The sequence below is a fragment of the Meriones unguiculatus genome, chromosome 1 (genome assembly GCF_030254825.1).
Source record: "Meriones unguiculatus strain TT.TT164.6M chromosome 1, Bangor_MerUng_6.1, whole genome shotgun sequence".
NCBI classification, from domain to species: Eukaryota; Metazoa; Chordata; class Mammalia; order Rodentia; family Muridae; genus Meriones; species Meriones unguiculatus.
The window spans coordinates 108,021,407-108,041,348 of NC_083349.1; the positions used below are offsets into that span (position 1 = coordinate 108,021,407).

General features: G+C 41.3%; 1 protein-coding gene across 1 annotated transcript in view; it reads right to left on the bottom strand.

Annotated features, from left to right (window-relative positions):
• The window catches only part of Babam2 (BRISC and BRCA1 A complex member 2), a 388,471-nt gene that overhangs the window by 154,786 nt on the left and 213,743 nt on the right, over positions 1 to 19,942 (bottom strand). Inside the window, exon 7 of the mRNA XM_060364766.1 lies at positions 14,997 to 15,106. Within this exon, the coding sequence (XP_060220749.1) occupies positions 14,997 to 15,106 (110 nt within the window). The remainder of the gene's footprint in view (positions 1 to 14,996; positions 15,107 to 19,942) is intronic.

The following is a 19,942-nucleotide window of genomic DNA, read 5'->3' on the forward strand; positions in this document are numbered from 1 at the left end:
CTATGAGACAAAACAGTAGGCAAAAGAACTTCCTAGCATAGTAATTATGTTAGCTATTTTGAAGGAAGTTAAAATGTTCCTTTACTTAAGCAAATATTAATACATTGGAAGAAAGGATTCTTGGAGAAGTGATCACTCACTATATACCCTTTATGATAAACATTCCAAGTCTGTTTATTTCATAACACTATGGGGCCAAAGAATTGACAGAAGAGCCTTCCTACTGTGTTGCACACTAATTATCGTTTCAAGACTGAACAAATGCAGTGTGGACACTGCACAACTGTAACCCACATATACATCTGTGACCATAGCAGACTAATGTATTTGTCACCTAAAATTTAGATAGGCCACAGAAGAGGACAAGGCAGCCACTCCTGATGAGACCTAATTGACTAGGATCAGAAGGAAGGAAAAGAAGTCCTCCCCAATCAGTGGACTTGGGGAGGGGCATGCATGCAGAGGGTGGAGGAAGGGAGGGATTGGGACGGGAGGAGGGAGAGAACCACAGCGGGGATACAAAGTGAATAAAGTGTAATTAATGAAGAAAAAAATAAAAAAAAATATTTCAAGCTCTCCGTTTTTAAATAACAAAGTAAATGTGTGAACAGGTACAAAGGAACAACAAACCATGAAACATTTTTATAACACTAAATACTAGGTAGAAATAAAAAGGGGGTGTCTTGAATTCATCATTATAAAATAATAAAAATTAAAATAGTGAAAAAATAGTTTATGTTTTTAAAAATTTCTATTTTTTACTTTAATTTTATTTCTTTTACACCCCAACTGCACTTTCCCCTCTCTCTTCCCAGTCCCCACCCCATCCACTCCTCCTCCTCTCTTCAGAAAAGAGCCAGCCTCAAAGGTTATCAACCAGCCCTGGCATATCAAGTTACAGTAACACTAGGCACCTGCTCTCCTAGGAAAGGCAATCAGTAGGTTGCCTTTGGGAAAGGCAGGCCACAGAGTGAGACACAGCTCCTGCTCCCACCATTATGAGTCCCACATGAAGACCAAGCTACTGTAACCCACATGTGGAGGGCTTGGCTCAGTCCCATGCATGCCACCTGGTTGGCAGTTCAGTCTCTGTGACCTCCACCTGGCTCAGGTTAGTTGATTCTGTGGGTTTTATTGATTTGGGGGTTGTTTGCTTGTTTTGTTTCTTAAGAATCCTTTTAAAATTTATTTTTATTTTATGTGCACTGGTGTTTTGCCTGCATAAGTGACTGTGTGAAGGTGTCAGGTCCTCTAAAACTGGAGTTACAGATAGTTGTGAGCTGCCATGTGCTGGGAACTGAACCTGAGTCCTCTGGAAGATCAGGTAGTGCTCTGAACTACTGATCTATCACTCCAGCCTCTGTCACCTAAAATTTAAAAATTTTATGTGTATTTATTTTATTTGTACATAAATAAATATTTTATGTGTAGATAATTCAGTGTTTTGTCTACATGCATAGATGTGTCTGTCTGGTACCTGCAGAAATCAGAAATGGGTGTTAGCACCCTTGGCCTGCAGTTATGGATGGTTGTGAGTAGTCATCATATAGCTGCTGGGAACCAAACTGGGGTCTTCTACAGGAGCAGTGTTTTTAACTGCTGAGCCATCTCTCCAGCCCCTCATCACCTGCCATTTATATGGTGAAGCTCTTACCCCAATTAGGAGATTGGGTGCTTCGGAAGGTAAACACTTTAGATAAGGTCATGAGGGTAAACACTGTGATGGGATAAATGTCCTTATAAGAAAATGAGGGCATGCATGCAAGCACTTTTCTCTGCCATGCGGGGAGGACACAGGCAGGAGGCGGTCTTCTGCCAGTTAGGAAGATGGACCAGGGCCATACACCAAGACTGACTTCCTTCCTTCCTTCCTTCCTTCCTTCCTTCCTTCCTTCCTTCCTTCCTTCCTTCCTTCCTTCCTTCCTTCCTTCCTTCCTTCCTTCCTTCTGCAGCACCTCACTGCAGCTGGCCTCAAGCTCATGATCATCCTGCTTCAGTCTGAATGCTAGAGTACTACAGGCATGTGCCAAACATCTAGCTTTTAGACCCCAAATTTTGATACCTTGATACCAAACACAAACTCTTGGGACTCTGATCTTGGACATTCTTGACACTATGACCATGAGAAAATAAATTGCTGTTATTGAAGCCACTTTGTTCATGATTTTTTTTCCCCTGGCAATAGAAGCTGACCAAGACAGCGTGGGAATACATTTATATATGCGCACACGAGCAGCTTCCATGTATCACATCCACACATAAGGACATCCACATGCACTCAGCATGTGTACAATGGCCATATCTGTATATTCATTTGTATGTAAGTGTAGTGTGTGTGTTCATACTAGTGGGATTAATAGAATGTTTTTAAAGGTATGATGAGAACTGGATGTGAGGGTTCATGGCTCTGTAATTTCAGGACTTGGGAAGCAGATAGGAAGACTGAGAGATCAAGATCAGCCTGAGCCACACAATGAGATGGTAACTCAAAAAAGAGGGAAAAAAAGCATTATGAATTCATAACTTATATTTTATATTGAATTCATAACTCAATATAAAATATGAAAATATTTCTTTCATTTCTAGGAGTTTGTGAAACATTTTAAAAATTATCTTTTACCAATAGCACAGTACATTCTTTATGGTGTATAATTTAGTGGCTTTCTGAAAAATACAGAATTGTACATCCACCACAATGGTGACCCAGAACAATTCTATCACCGTAAGATGCTTTGGCTCTGTGGTCCAGCTCACCTTCTGCCCTCACACTTGGGAAGGGCTGGGAGACCTGCTTGCAGCACTAATGACACCCGCTTCATGATCTTAAGTCGCCCATTTTGTACATTGCATTCTACTCCTACCATGTATGTGACACAAAGATTAGAGGGGAGGAGTCATTGAAGTAACAAGGCAGGAGCAACTACAGGCTTGATGGAGTCCAGATGAAGACAGCATGAAGAAAAGCATGCTCACATCCAGTGATGGACTGGATATAAGCGGGGATGGAGGCAATGTCAGAGAGATGCAGGCAAAAGCACTGAGCTGGACGTGGCTGATGAGAGGAGAAATAATGCGCTCTGTTTTGACCTGAGAGAGTGATGAGATCAAGTTTGTGTTTTTAAAGGACCACTCTATCTAGAATAGCATAAAAATGCTAGGAAGCCAGTCCCCAGTCAAGGAGAAGACAGCAATCATCAATGATAGTTTAATCCAAAGGCATAAGAAATGAAGAGCAGGAAAGTCAAAATAGCTCTATGACTAGGGTAGCACTCAAATGTCATCCAGGCTGAGGGGGAGACTGAGAGGCACGCCATACATATGCTAGTGGGACAGCAACTAGGGAACCCAGAGCCCTCCTGCTAAAAGCACCCAACCCTGCTGGGAAAAATCTTTTAAAGCAATATAGTCCTATTGCCTTTGCGTTAATGGAGGGCCCTTGGAGTCTGTACCCCTGGTCTGACTACCTCTGGTTCAGGCGTCTGAACACACAATTCTCAGAGGGATACAAGTATAGGATGGAAAGGATGATATAGGATGTCCTAGCCAATATGTTCAGCAAAGAGGCACAAAGGGTGCAGAAGAGAAAGTGACAGGGATGGAGTTCTGCTTCAGGAAGCTTAATGTGGCAAAAAGTCAGCACTAAGGAGGTCTGATGGGGCTTGGGGCTGAAGAGAGGGTGAGAAAACTATGAGGGGACAGCAAGGAAGCAAAATTAACCATCAGTTGTGTAGATGAAAAACAACCACAAGAGGAAGGTCAAAAAATGGTTGATCACTACAGGAATAGTAAACCATTGATAAAAGAAAACATAGGTTATCTCCATGCATGGTACTTGGCTGGAGTATGAATCTCTGGAAAGACCCCTGTGTTCAAATTTTCTGGTTCTGTTGCTCTCCTTGTGGAGTTCCTGTCCTCTCCAGATCTTACTGTTTCCCACTTCTTTCATAAGATTACATGCACTCTGCCCAACAGTTGGCCATAAGTCTCAGCATCTGCTTTGATAGTCTGCAGGGCAGAGCCTTTCAGAGGCCCTCTGTGGCAGGCTTCTAACTTGGTTTCCTGTTTTCTTCTTCTTCTGATGTCCATCCTCTTTGTCTTTCAGTAGGGGATTGAGCATTTTAGTCAGAGTCTTCCCTCCTGATTAGTTTCTTTAGATGTACAGATTTTAGTATCCTATATTATATGTCTATATGAGTGAGTATATACCATGTGTGTCTTTCTGCTTCTGGGACAGCTCACTCAGGATGATCCTTTCCAGTTTCCACCATTTACCTGCAAACTTCATGATTTCCTTATTTTTCATTGCTGAGTAATATTCCATTGTGTAGATGTACTACAATTTCTGTATCCATTCTTCAGTTGAGGGGCATCTGGGTTGTTTCCAACTTCTGGCTATTACAAATAAAGCTGCTACAAACATGGTTGAGAAAATGCCCTTATTGTGTACTTGAGCCTCTTTTGGATATATGCCTAGGAGTGGTATGGCTACATCTTGAGGAAGCGCTATTCCTAGTTGTCTGAGAAAGTGCCAGATTGATTTTCAGAGTGGTTGTACAAGTTTACATTCCCACCAACAGTGGAGGAGAGTTCCCCTTTCTCCACAACCTCTCCAGCATGTGTTGTCACTTGAGTTTTTTATCTTAGCCATTCTGATGGGTGTAAGGTGAAATCTTAGGGTCATTTTGATTTGCATTTCCCTGATGGCTAATGAGGTTGAACATTTCTTTAAGTGTTTCTCTGCCATTCGATATTCCTCTATCGAGAATTCTCTGTTTAACTCTGTTTCCCATTTTTTAATTGGATTACTTGGTTTGCTGCTTTTCAGCTTCTTTAGTTCTTTATATATACTGGATATTAGTCAGATAAAGGGTTGGTGAAGATTCTTTCTCCCTGCACACATGTAGCCCATGGCAGTTCAGTGTCCAAGTGAGTTACATAGTAATGGGAAGAGGGACTGCCTCTGACATAATCTGATTGGCCTGTTCTTTGATCACCTCCCCCTGAGGGGGAGCAGCCTTACCAGGCCACAGAAGATGACAATGTAGCCACTCCTGATGAGATCTGATAGACTAAGATCAGAAGGAAGGAGAGGGGGACCTCCCCTATCAGTGGACTTGGGGAGGGGCATGCATGAAGAAGGGGGAGGGAAGGTGAAATTAGGAGGGGAGGAGGGAGCAGTTTATGGGGGGGGATACAAAGTGAATAAAGTGTAATTAATAAAAGTTAAAAAATATTATGTGGAAACTACAAAAAATACACAACTTCTAAGACTTGAAAAAAAAAAAGAAAGAAAACATAAGAGAGCAGACCCAGGGGCGTGGGGGATGGCAGGGTTAGATGATAATTTTCACTTAAAACAATCTAACTTGTTAAGTTTTTATTCATACTTGTTTTATATTGTATTAGCATATATTAATAGTGCAATATAATGGGTTTTGTTGTGACATTTCCATACCTGTATATAATATATTTTGATCATATTCACCTTCCTGTAATTTGCATGTTAATGAGGTACATAAATTGGCTACTGAAGAGCCTGTTACTTTCAAAACTATATTTAAATCTTATGTTTCTATTCATTATTCTAGAGTAAAGTCCGGGGTCCTCATCAGATACTCTGTGGCAATCTGTTCTTCTTTTAACCAGTGTCAACTCTTTATGCATTTACTCTTTAGTTCTCTATAGTCTGGGTGTAGACTGTTTAAGAGGCATTCTACTTCTCCCAACTAAAGGATGGTATCTTCCACCAGTTCAGGAATATGTTCTAACTTCTCTAGTTCTAACTATAAAACTTCCCAGTGTTTTTGTTAACTATCACTATGTATCTTAGAGTTTCTATGAAAGGTATTTTCCTACTTGTGAATAAATATAAATGAACGGCAACTATATCAAGCAGAAATGACCAATGTTCACAGTTTTGCTAGTGCAATTAGTGTTAAATTGAAAAATCACAAATTTATCATCTTCCCTGCAAGAAAAACCCTGGTCCAGATTGTTAAGATGCTTGGCAGAGAATGTGAGGCTTCCTCTTTTGGATGAGGACGTGGTGTGCACTCCAGCTTAGTCTGGTCATTACACAGCAGAGAGGACCCAGGCCCTGAAGAGAGATCAGGCATAGAGGGGTCTGAGGGCAGAAAATTAACCCAGGGCTGAATGTACCAAGGAGACCTGAGTTATCACAGATGTGTGCACATCTTATTCTAAAAGAAGCCTAAACAAAACCACTGAGCTAGGACTAACTTCCAAGCCTGGGGGAGGGGAAGCTGCACATCAAAAAGTTGCCAAACATATGACATTTAGGGGCTGATTGATCTTCCCTTCATCTAAGTCTGTTTGCAATGTTTCATAGCAAAGGCCGAGCTCTTGATGTGCTGGGAGGCACAGGCTAGACAGCGGGCCAAACTCACTAATGAAAACTAGCTGAACTTTTCAGAATTCCATTCTAAGTCACGAAGAGCCCATCTGGCCCTGCTCCCAGGCCAGTAAAAGGAACATCTTAAGTCCCTGGAGGATAAGACAGCTCTTTCCACCAAGAGCAGATCCACATCTCCCTCGACAGCTGGTTGTCTTAGGGTACACTGGACAGTGTATTTATCAAAGGAAAAAAGCCTCTCCAGGAGCACAATATTTATTATAGGATTATTTGAATGACTCATGTAAATATGAGTAAGGCTAAATTAAGTCATGTTTACTATGCTGTGCTGGTGCTTAAATCCCAACCCCAAATTACCTCTAGTGATATGAGGCCTCTTTTTTTTAAAGACACTTCGGCCAAAGATTGCTTTCTCAAAGAGGAGAATTATATTTTCTTTCGCCAATCAATCTATGCTTTGTCACACATTTTCAAATTTACACATTTGAAAGGGCACTCAAGGGGGTCATACTCACTATCCCAACAGTTGGGAGGTGAAAGAAGTAGAGGATAAAGGGTTCAGGATCATCCTTGGCTACATAGTGAGTATGAGGCTACTTGGGATACATAAGACCAAGTTTCAAATTCTTTTGGAACACTTAAAGTAATATGTTCCATCATGCCAGATATTAAAATCAGTAGAACATCTGAGTAAAATCACAATAGAGTGAATTTTCAAAGGCCCTTTTTCAAAGGCCTGAGTGAAATTTCAGTGTACCCCAGCCTCTGGATTATAAACCATCCCAATGTCCTAAACACCATGTCTGTTGCTAAGTACAGTATGGAAAAGGAGGCAAGAGAGACCACAGTGGGAGGAAATAAGAAACTGTAAGTTCAGATTTCATGAGACTTTATTCACCATCTGCAGTGTTCAGGTGAGACAGTACTCTGATAGTAAAGTTCAACCTCCCAGAAACATGGCCAAGCAACCAACCACCAAGAAAGGTAGCTGCTGATTACAAGCTACAGGAACAAAATGAGAAACAACTATGAAGACCAGAGATAATCAACTTCTGCCCTTCTGGAAGATTACATTAGTGGGTAGTGGAGGTAGGGTAGGACCAGCTTGGCAGAAAATGGGCTGTGTCTTTCGCAGCCCTCAAATAACAGGGAGTTTATAGTTTAATAAGACAATATGCCAAGAGAGTCAGGAATATAGGAAAAAAGGCATAGTTTTAATAGAAGGCATGTGATGGGTGGTTAAGAAAGTTCCACAGAGGAGATGACCACCAAGAAGAGCCCAAAAGATGAACAGGCCATTTGCAGACCTGCAGGAGAGGGGACCAAATGCAATGCTTTGGAATAAGGACTAGTCTGAGCAAAAGTCCAGATGTGGAAAAAACACAGGCCTGCTGAAAAAAACGTCAAAACTTCTGGCTAAACGGCAGGCTGTATGTAATGTCCAGATGGGGGTGGAAAGGTGAACATAACAGCCATATAGAATTGCTTGAACCCCAGACTGCTAGCTGAATTACTAGAGGAATGTTTGAGCAAGAATATTATGTGAGTGGAACTTCAGCAGACAGTGACAGTTCTGTGCCAAATAGAAATAAATTGAAAGCTAAAACTGGGAGTTAACTAGAAGTCAAACACAAAGAGAGCAGGAGTCAAGAGTCCAACAAGGCAACTGGAACAGGAAGACAGGCCCAGATGATGGTAGGAATGACAAAGAACGAAAGGCATTACACAGTGGATTCTGGCACTGGATCACTGGCTGGTTCGTGAGGGAGATTGTGTGGGTAGATGCCTGTGGGGTGCAACCTGAGCTAAGAGAACCAGAAGAACATGAAGTGAATCAGGAAGAAATGCTGCCCTATTCAATGTGATAAGATTGGTTTTAGACATTTTGCTACATTTGGACATCTGAATTTGAGGTGACAGTGGAGTACAAGCACAAATACCCATTAAATGTCTAGAAAGCAGGGTTTTAAGCTATGAAAAAAGTTAATATTAGAAAAAAATAATTAAATCTTAATTATATTAGAAATAAAGACCAGTGAGTCTTCTACAAAGAAGGCCACGGCAATGATGTGGGGGCTAGGGAGGAACTCAGCAGGTAAGAGCACTGGTTGCTCCTGGAGAGGACCTGCATTTGATTCCCAGCACCCATGTGATGGCTCATAACCATCTGTAACTCCAGTTCCAGGTGATCTGACCTCCTCTTCCAGCATCCGGAAGAACTGCACCATATGGTTCACAGACATACAATCACACAAAGCACCAATACACATAAAGTAAAAATCTCAAAAAGAAGATGAAGAAGAAAGAAGGAGGAAGAAGAGGACAATGAGGAGGAGGAGGAGAGGGAGGAGGAGGAAGAGGAAGAAGATTATCTAGGGGGTTTGGTGAGACAGCTCAGCCCACAGAGGCACTTGCCAGATGCCTGACAACCTGAGTGTGATCCTCAGACCCTGTAAGGTGGCAGGAGACAACCTACTTTCTGGAGTTGTGCTCTGACTTTCACATGTATGCTGTGGCATGCACACACCTGCACTAACACACACACATAAAAACACTAACAGTAAAGACAAAAGTTTAGATGATCAAGTGATAGAAGCACAGAACACAGTTTAGTACAATTTAATGAGTTGACAATATGAGATTGTCAGTGACCAGGAAGGGTGTAAGAACACCAGGTTACAGGGGAGGGAAAGCTCTGAATGGAACATGTGCCAGAAACAGCATTATGAGCATCATGTGGTAGAGTAAAAGAATAGCAACTTGAACATGTGAAAGTACTAAACACATATACTGTCACCATGTTGCTTATTTAATTTCTAGAGAAACCATAGGACATTAGGAGAGCTAGGCCTTCAAAAACCTTCCAGGGTTCCCATCATCAGGCACTGACCACGAGCTTGGCACTACAAAAGGCCCTTTCCTCACTGGAGTAGGTACAATTAAAACTGAGCTGTGCCCCCTTTTCAGAAGAGGCAATGGAGCCCAGAAATCACATGAGCCATGCTTGTCACCCAGAGACTGGGGGAATAGAGGGATTCTAGTGCCAAGTCTCATTGTGTCTTCTTCACTAAACACAAGTTGCAACTTGTTGATTTTATGCCTCTTACTGTACTCTAAGCAAAGTAGGGCACAGGGCCACATCATATTTATCTTGGCAGCCTCTGGCACACTAGCAAAGGGCCTTGCACTAGGTCAGTTCTCGCAGGACTGCTCCTACTGAAGAATGACCGCATGCCTGGGAGCCCCACAGGCCTCACTATGGGTGGACATTTATGAGCTGGTAAGCTCTGCGTACTTATTTCCAAGGCAGACTGTAACTTAACAACAAAAAGTTCTAAAAACAAATTCTGTACTTGTGAAAGACGCCACCTGGTCTGCCTCAGGGGCTGGAGTCCTCTTTTCATGCACTGAGAGAGAACAGCACTGGGAGTGACGAAGCTGGTTTTCTTCAAACCACTCCTGTACACTGTCTGGAGCCAAGAAGAGAGCCCACACCTTTCAGAGATGAGCACTGTGCTCTCCCAGATGCCCACTTCACCTTTCACCTCACTGCGGGACCTGCCAACAGTCTGGGGCCGAGGGGATCATATGGCATGTATAGTGCTGGCTCTGGTGGTGTAACCCTAACGTTGGCAGCTTTTCTGCCAGGAAAAAGCCAGGCAACTGGTTCAGAAAGGATTTTTCCCTTTTCTAATATGCAACCCAAACCTAATACTTCGCATTTCTGACCAACAGCTAATCCACCTCCTCACTGTCCTTGCCCTCCTCCTTCTTTTTTGCATAACTCACACTGGCTTCATCCTTTCAATGAGCAGAACTTTAGGTCTAAGTCAAAGGACTGGTTTTGATTCTTTCGGAAACAAATGTATAGTACATAAAATCTGTTTATTTCACAAATGTCCCTCATGCATGAAGAACACAAAGTTCTTTTCAGAAGTGTTTATTCTGCAAGCTATATACATGCACAGTGGGAGGCTTGAAGACAATAAGCATCTCAGCACCACGAGAGCATGCAAGCCATGTGTGACAGGGCTGTCAAAGGCACCAACATCTATTCCTGGGTCCTGGAAAAACAGGCAGACTTCAGAGCATCATAAAATCATAATGTGCTTGGGAGTTTTTGACCAATGTATCTGACAGATGTTCCTTTTCATTGGGCTTGTCTAATTTAGGGACATTTGGTACTCAGATCGTTACAATCTTTGGAGTATAACAAACTGATCCTCTTTCCTTCATGTGATGACAACACCCTCAGTAGTATTTTTCTTTTTCTATTTCTGAGACTAGTTTATATCCTTGCCTACTGCACAGGCAAGCTGGGGCAAAATGATAATAGCCAGACAGGCCCGGAATTTCCCACTGCCCATGTACTGGTAGGTGGAGAAGTAAGACTTTTGACCATTTTATAATAATGTGGAATAGGCTCTTGGTTTCCTAGAGCTTCTGCCTGTGCAAAATCCCGAGTGGGGCTTGGGAATTCTCAGAAAGCATCACAGCAGAAACTGAAAGGAACAGCCAGCTAAGGCAACAGCCAGGCAAATCTGGTTGGGGATGCTTTTCCCATGAATCCACAAAGTATTCTTCGAATGTGAACCTACAGACAATGCTTGGATAGCTGAGGGTTGGTTGGATAACAGCAAATATAGGTAACAAATGAAAGCTTAACACAGTGTCCAAGACAATACCCATACCCCTTCACTCACTTCTGAAAATTTAATCCCATGGCCATCTCCTTCCTGAAATGGTGCTACTCCTCTTCCATGCAGCTAAAGATACAACAGTCTCCTCTGCCCAGGAGCGATATGTTCCAGGACCCTGAGTAGATGCCTCAAGTCACAGATAGTGCTGAACTGTAACTGAGTTTTGCTACATACATACTTAACTATTACAAAATTTAATTTATTAATATGAAGTGTGACATTAACAATAACCAAAACAAAACAGACCAATAGCAATTTCTATAGTCTAATGTGCAGGAGAAAACTAGCACAGGTTTTTCCACCACAATTTCTTGAAAACAATATTTGTCTTCTGTAAAATTGAGTGGCCTCAACCTTTGGCTTTTTCATCTTATTAAGTTGAAAACTTGGTTTTGTGGGTTTTTTTTTTTTCTTCTTCTTCTGAGACAGAGTCTCCCTGTGTACTCCTGAATGGCCTCAAACTTACAGATATCCTCTTCCTGCTGAGGTTTAAACATATGTGCCACCATGCCCAGGCACAGTGCCCAGCCACCATGTCCAGCCCGTAAGTTGAAAAATTTCACCTTTCCACCTTAAATGAAATCACTTTAAGCAAGTCAGGGCTTCTTGTCGGCATGTTGCAACTACCAGCACCGCTGCTCTTATACTTTGGGCCACTATGTAGTAAAACAGGGTTTCCTGGACACAGCCATTGTGATACCATGACAGTCAATCTGATTGATAATTAAGACATAAATAGTAACTAACAGGTAGGGAGCATGTACAACATGGAAAAGCTGGACAAACAGGTGACTCCTATTCTAGGCAAGATGGAGCAGGACCACACAAGACTTCATAAGACTTCTCGGGATGGTGTGCAAATTAAATTAAAACTTATGAATTGTGTATTTCTATACTTTTCTGTTTAGTATTTTTCAAACTTCAGTGGACTGTGGGTAAATGAGATCCCCAGAACTTACAACCAAGATAAGGGGTTTGGGAACTATTGGAATTAATAGTTTACCATTCTTCATTGTAACCCTTTTTTAAGTCTTATTTTGAGAAGTTCCACTTGAAGATACAGTAATGTCTGGTTGCTTACTTTAGTATTAGAAATATAGTTACATCAGGTGAATTTGTATTAACCATAAATAAAGTTTAAAGCTTTCAGTATAGCCATTCCAAATTGGGAGTTAGAATTAAATACTGACTTATAAAACAGTCAAAATTAAGCCACTGCTGTGCAAGGAAGGCACGATGGGAATGATACACTAATTCATCACTCTGAGGAGTGTGTAGATCAGCAAAGGATTAGAGAAATGTGTATCACACGGCAGTAGATGGTAAGATGAAGACAAATTTAGTATTATGGGGGAGGGTCAACTGTGCTCAGAGGCAGTGTTGGTAGGGAGGGCATTTGAACAAAGCCCTAAAGCATGTGCATTCCACCTGGGGGGGGTACTACAAAGGATGGCATACACAGAAGGAACACCTTCAACCAGCATAGGTGCAGTAGGAAGAGAGTAGTGAACTGCAAACACATCAGTGAGGGGAACAAGAACAAGGTGCTAGGAAAGATAATCTATAGCCTGTCCTCCACATTAGGAGGGCACACTGAGAGCTCAGGTTTTGTTTGGTTGGTTGGTTTTTGCTTTCTTGAGACAGGGTTTCTCTGTATAGCCCTGGCTGTCCTGGAACTCATTCTGTAGACAGAAGCCTCAAACTCATAGAGATCAGCCTGCCTCTGCCTCCAGAGTGCTGGGATTAAAGGTGTGTGCCACCACACTCGACCTAAGAGAGCTGAGCTTTAGAAACAGAAAAAATGACTTGAAACGTACCTTCCCTTACTGAACTGTCTTGCCACATCTTGGATGTTTGGAATAAGGAAATATATATATCAAGCTTTCTTGCAAAGTAGGCACCATCACTTCAAAGAAATAACCTGGCTTCAGTTCAGGAGAACAAAGACGCCTTTCTAGTTAGGCTTAGTGGCATGGGGCCTGCAATCCTGGCAGCTCTGGAGGCTGGAGTGGGAGAATTTCCAAGTGGGGGCCAGCTTTGGCTACTAATAGTGGAAATCAGCCTGGGAAATGTAGTGAGATACGATTTCTAACTAAAAGCCAACACTGGGCTGGAGGTACAGCCTAGAAGCAGAACTTGGTGTCTGCCTGAGGACCTACACTCCATCCTATTACCATAGAACAACATTCTTCTGAGAGGGCAATTGCTTGTCTATAGTTAAGGTATTATACTAATTTCTCAGATGTCTTGGGATGTGTTTCTCTAACTTTCTCTCTGAATTTAACTCATTAGGTTCAAACTGAGTGTCCAGAACTAGAGTGTATTCATGTCAGACCCATCCTTTCCACTTCTCTCTTTCCTGTTGACTGCCCACTCACTCATTCACTTGTCATGAATTCCAGCAGCAAAAGTGACAACACTAACAGCTGCTACTGGGTGAGGGCTGCACCAGCGCCCGGCAATACACCTGATGTTCTATGAATAGCACTTACTATAACTCTAAGAATAACATTATTAAATAGGTCGCTAAGGGCCGGAATCTAGGTGTATGCAGCTCTCCTTAAAGCAGAACCTCTCCATTTTAGACAGCATTAGTGCCTTCAGCTGATGGCCTTTTATTAACATGGATGGGTCAGTATTTTAAGTTAAAAATTCATTTGCTGAGCAGGGCAAGATATAGTACCTGCTACTGTAAAATCCCACTCCAGTTGTTATCAAAGATATATAAATGAGAGAATGCCTACACAGTACTGATTTTCACAATTTCCTACATTTGGGTATAAGCAGCTGCATCATATCAATTTGTAAACGGGGTGTCCATGACTCATAACTCAAAGCAACTGGGGTCAGAGAATATGAAAACGGCTTAGAATATTAATGTTGGATGGGAACCACATCTACTCTCAGACAAAAATCTGCCAACCTTGACCAAATGCCTTACAGAGAACTTTAATAATGAATTTCAGTCAAAACCTGCAAAAAATTCTCTGTTGATGAAAAATGTGTCTTGTCAGAAGTTCCCAACAAATCTGCTTATAATCCATTTTCAATAAACCTCAGCTTCCTTTGAAGTAGAATAAGCTACTAAAGCCATCGATGAGGACATTGTAAAGCGAGTCTTTATAAAACTCAGTACTAAAGAGAAGAGCTAGCTAGTTGGTGGGAATACAAGTATGACAGCAAACTGTTTTGACTATGACTGGACATTGCATAAAACCATAAAGTGCTAACAAAGGAAGAACTCAAACACTGTTTTAATCTACTTTTAATATTATGTTTATCTGTTTCTGATTAACTTTTGCTCAATATCTTAAAGAAACTGGTTATATTTTCACAAATAACTCTGATAGTTTCAGACATATAAGTTAGGTCAGATAATATTCAGCGGTCATCTTCAGCTACAACTACGCCCTGGGGACGCCCCAAGAGAGTAGGAATTTGGACTTGGTCTACCTACAATTCTTTCAAGGACTCAACGGCACAAAACACTGACCATAAATTTCATGAATAAGATTCTCTGAAAGATTATACTTTCAAATACTATCTGTATGTACTATACCATCAAAACTTTCAACCCAGAGCTAGATGGCTTAGCAGTTAAGAGCCTTGGTCACTACTGCAGAGGACCTGGTTCAGATCCCAGTACCCACATGGTGGCCAGCTTACAACTGCCTGAAACTAAGTGGATCTGATGCCCTCTTCTGGTTTCTGTTGGCACGTGGTTGCAACGGTGTACTTACACTCAGGTGTGTGTACTTGTGTACACGCACACACACACACCTTTAAAAAAATCCCTCAATAAAAAGATTCTAAGAAAAGAAAACTAAAGCAATTTTAAGAGTTCACATGTCATAAAAGGAACAGACAAATGGCTTAATAAGTAGAAGCATCTGGCTCATGATATCAATAACACTGATACTTACTGCTCAATTCGGGGTGACAAGTACAACTTGGGGTACACTTGGGTGGCTTCAGTATCCTCAAAACTGACAGAAAGGAGGGCCACATCTTCTCCAGGGTCTTCATTTACATCCTAAGAAAGGAAGTGAAAAACATAACATGAGTACCTGTTCTCTGAACACTTTTTTTTTTTTTGAGATAGGATCTCATCATGTAGCTCGGCCTGACCTCGATTTCAAGATCTTCCTACCTCAGCCTCCCAGATGCCAGGATCACAAGCGTGCATCATCATGCCCTGCTTACTGCAGAACATTATCACGGATGAGCTCCCACACAGCCTGCTGGCATGAAGCCATGGTTGTGAGTCGTCTTCATTCAAACGAATGGCTCAGCACACCCTTGCCTCACTCAAGGGGGGTGCCTCCCAAACTTCTTGACCAAAGCCTACCACAGTGAAGCACAAAATCCTCAACTACCTCACTTATGCCCACATCCCCAGTGAGGCAGGGGAGTGAATGTGATGGTAACAAATTAAACAGAAGCATAGTAAACACATTCTAGAAAACATATTGCTACACACATAATTTCTATCCTAAACACAAGCAAAATGTTAAAACATGGGCCCAATAATCTGATTATACCAACCTTTATAGCATGCGATAGTTAGTTAAAGAGAAAAAAAACAGGAAATATATTCCCATGAAGTATAAAGAATGCCACTATATAAACAAAAGGCTGGGTAGGTGCACATCTACTTTGACAAGGTGATTATAGATGATTTACTTGGGAACTGCAACACATACCTATCAGATATGTCCAGTTATGAGAATATTTTGAAGCAAACTCCCATTTAATCTAAGAATGATAATTAGTGACCAAGCCACCAGGGAAACACCTTGAGGTTAAAGTATTGAATAGCAGATTCGCAGTTATCAGAAAAACTTGTAAGAATGGAATAGTCGACTCACAGCTGAAACGTAGAACTTATTCAAGGAAGTATTGACAATGCACGGTTGAAGTGTACCGAATCAAAACTGGGAACTTTTTAACTACGTGCATGTGCTTTCTGATTGTTGCCAAGTACCAAGTTGTCTGCCAGAGTTCTGAAGAAAATGCTGAATCAGAATAACTACATGCATACTGACTTTAATCTGTACACACATTTCAGTAACCCTCTAATAACTTGGCAGTGGCTCCAAGTCATGCACAAAAACCTAAAACATTCAAACTAGATACCATTCTCCTGAAGGAAACATTAAAACCTGACCTTTATTTCTGACTCAGCTGAGAAGTCCTGAGGGCTGGGATGGGGGCTCAGGCAAGCAAGGAAAAGGTCCCGGCCTAGGCTTGAACTGTGTATGAGAATTGAAAGTCTTAAGTAGGGTCCTTCACCTGTGCAAACCCCACTCCCTTTCCTACATCTTGGTAAACTGGTCAACACACACAACACTCAGTTTGGATATCTTTAGTATTCTTTCCTGGTTTCTTATTGTACTAATAAAATGCACACATGTGACATGTATATACAGGAACAAGGATCATCAAGTCTCTCCCATCTTTTAAAAATAGAAATTGAGTCTATGGTCTACATCTGAGCTAGGGTTTTAGGTCCTCTCCATGCATTGTCCTTGGTTGGGGTATCAGTCTCTGCAGGTCCCCAGGGCTCAGGTTTTTTTGTTTGTTTTGTTTTATTGTTTAATTTTTTTTGGCTCAGTTGGTCTCCTTTGGGAGCTCCTGTCCCCTCCAGGTCTTTCTATCTCCCCCTTCTTTCATAAAATTCCATGCCCTCTGACCAAAGTTTAGCTATGACTCTCAGCCTCTGCTTCAATACCTCAATCAGTAGAGTCTTTCAGAGGCCTTCTGTGGTAGGCTCCTGTCCTGTTCCCTGTCTTCTCCTGCTTCCACTGTCTACCGCATTTGTCCTTCTGATTGAGGATTGAGCATCTTCCCTAGGGTCTTCCTTGTGGTTTAGCTTCTTTAAGAGTATAGATGTTAGTATGTTTATCCTATATTATATGGCTAATATCCGCTTATGAGTGAGTATATACCATGTGTATCTTTCTGCTTCTGGGTTAACTCATTCAAGATAATCTTTTCTAGTTCCCACCATTTGACTGAAAATGTCATTATTCCTTGTTTTTTTTTTTTTAACTTTCTTTCTTTTTTTTTTTTTTTTCAATGCAGTTTATTCAGGAACCTTGAACAATCATCTGACCCTGGGGAAAGCCAGCCCACAGCTTAAATAGCTTCTGGGTAGCCAACCCAGGTGTGCCACGTGGGCAATGCAGATAGGTCCACATACATGGAAGCAAGCCAGATCCTCAGCCTTAGCCAAATGTGGAATTGTTCGTGACAGAGAGCACTCACCATCGGGAAGGTGGAAGGCGGAAACCAGCTCCATCTTTAAGGCACAGCATTCCGCAGCTCTCTACAGTTCCCCCTTTTTGTTTTAGACGCATCAGGCAAGAGTAGAGGTCTGATCTCTGATATTAGAAATAAATTGGGACTTTGTACCGATGTTCATTTAGGTGTCATCCACCCAAAGAGCATCAGACCCATCTGATACCTTTTTCTCTATTCCTTGTTTTTAATAGCAGAGTAGTATTCCATTCTGTAAATATACCACAATTCATGTGTCCATTCTTCCATTGAGGGATATCTAGGTTGTTTCCAGCTTAGCCAAGTGGGGTCCCTAGTAAGGGGGGCAGGGGATTTCTCTGGCATGAACTCAATTACAGGCTCTCTGATCACCTCCCCCTGGGTAGGGGGTATAAAGCCTTGCCAGACCACAAGGGAAGACAATGCCACCAGTCCTGATGAGACCTGATAGGCTAGGGTCATATAGAAGAGGAGGAGAAACTCAAGTATCAGTGGACTAGGGGAGGGGCATAGAGGGAAAAGAGGGAAGGAGGGTGGGATTGGGAGGAGGTGAGGGACAGGACCATAGCTGGGATACAAATTGAGCAAATTGTAATAAATGATAAGATATATAAAGAATACCCTAGTAATCTCTCAAAAATTAAAAATTAAGAATTGCCAAGAACAAAGAAAGCCTCAACAGATACAAGGAGATTGAAATAATCCCTATCCTATCAAACCACCATGGCCTAAAACTAGACCTTAACAACTACAGAAATAACAAAAAGCCTACATACACAAGGTAATAAACAACTCTACTAAATGACAGCTTGGTCAGGGAAAAAAAGAAAAAAGAAATTAGAGACTTCCTAAAATTCAGTGAAAATGAAGGCACAACTTGCCCAAACTTATGGGACACAATGAAAGCAGTGCTAAGAGGAAAGTTTATAACCCTAAGTGCCTTCAGAAAGATGTTGGAGAAACCTCATACAGGCAACTTAACTGCAACACCTAAAAGCCCTAGAGGGGTTAAAAAAAAAAAAAGAAGAAGAAGAAGAAGAAGCAGACACACCCAAGAGGAATAGACGAGTGCAAAAAAATCAAACTCAGAGTTGAAATCAATGAATTAGAAACAAAGAAAACAATTCAAAGAATCAATGAGACCAAGAGCTGGTTCTTTGAGAAAATCAACAAGATAGACAAACCCTTAGCCAAACTAACTAAAAGGCAGAGAGAAAATGTCCAAATCAACAAAATCAGAAACAAAAAGGAGGACATAACAACAGACACTGAGAAAACCCAAATAATCATTAGATCTTATTTCAAAGGCCTATATGCCACAAAATTTGAAAATCTAAATGAAATGGACAATTTTGTTGATAGATTCCATTTACCAAAATTAAATCAAGATCAGGTGAATAGATTTAATAGTCCTATATCCCCGAGGGAAATAGAAATGGTCATCAAAAGTCTTCCTTTGATAAAAAGCCCAGGGCCAGATGGTTTCGGCGCAGAATTCTACTGAACCTTCAAAGAAGAGCTAACTCCAATTCTTTTCAAACTATTCCACAAAATAGAAACAGAAGGAACATTACCAATTTCATTCTATGAAGCCACAGTCACCTAGATACCTATACGGCACAAAGACCCAACAAAAAAAGGGTATTTCAGACCTATCTCTCTTAGGAACACTGATGTAAAAACAGTCAATAAAATACTTACAAACCGAATCCAAGAACACACATGAGATATTTCCACCATGACCAAGCAGGCTTCATCTCAGGCATGCAGGGGTGGTTCAATATTCGTAAATCCATCAACATATTCCACCATATAAACAAAATGAAGGAGAAAAACCACAATGATCATCTCCTTGGATGCCGAGAAAGCATTTGACAAAAAAATCCAACACCCATTCATGCTTAAAGTCTTGAAGAGATCCAGGATACAAGGCACATACCTAAACACAATAAAGACAATATAAAGCAAGCCTAAAGCCAACAACAAACTAAATAGAGAAAAACTTAAATCAATCCCACTGAAATCAGAGACAAGGCAAGGCTGCCCACTCTCTCCGTACCTCTTCAACATAGTATTTCAAGTCCAAGCTAGAGCAATAACATAACTAAAGGAGATCAAGGGCATACAAATCAGAAAGGAAGATGTCAAAGTATCATTATTTGCAGATGATATGATAGTGTACATGAGTGACCCCCAAAATACAACCAGAGAACTGCTTCAGCAGATAAACACCATCAGCAAAGTGGCTGGATACAAAATTAACTCAAAAAAAATCAGTAACCCTCCTACATATGAAAGACAAAAGGGACCAGAAAGAAATTAGGGAAACTACACCCTTCACAATAGCCACTAATAGCATAAAGTACCTTGGTGTGACTCTAACCAAGCAAGTGAAAGACTTGTTTGAAAAAAACTTCAAGTCTCTGAAGAAAGAAATTGAAGAAGATATCAGAAAATGTAAAGCTCTCCCACACTCATGGATCGTTAGGGTTAACATAATGAAAACGGCCATCCTGTCAAAAGCAATCTACAGATTCAATGCAATTCCCATCAAAATACCAACACAATTCTTTACATAATTGAAAGAAAA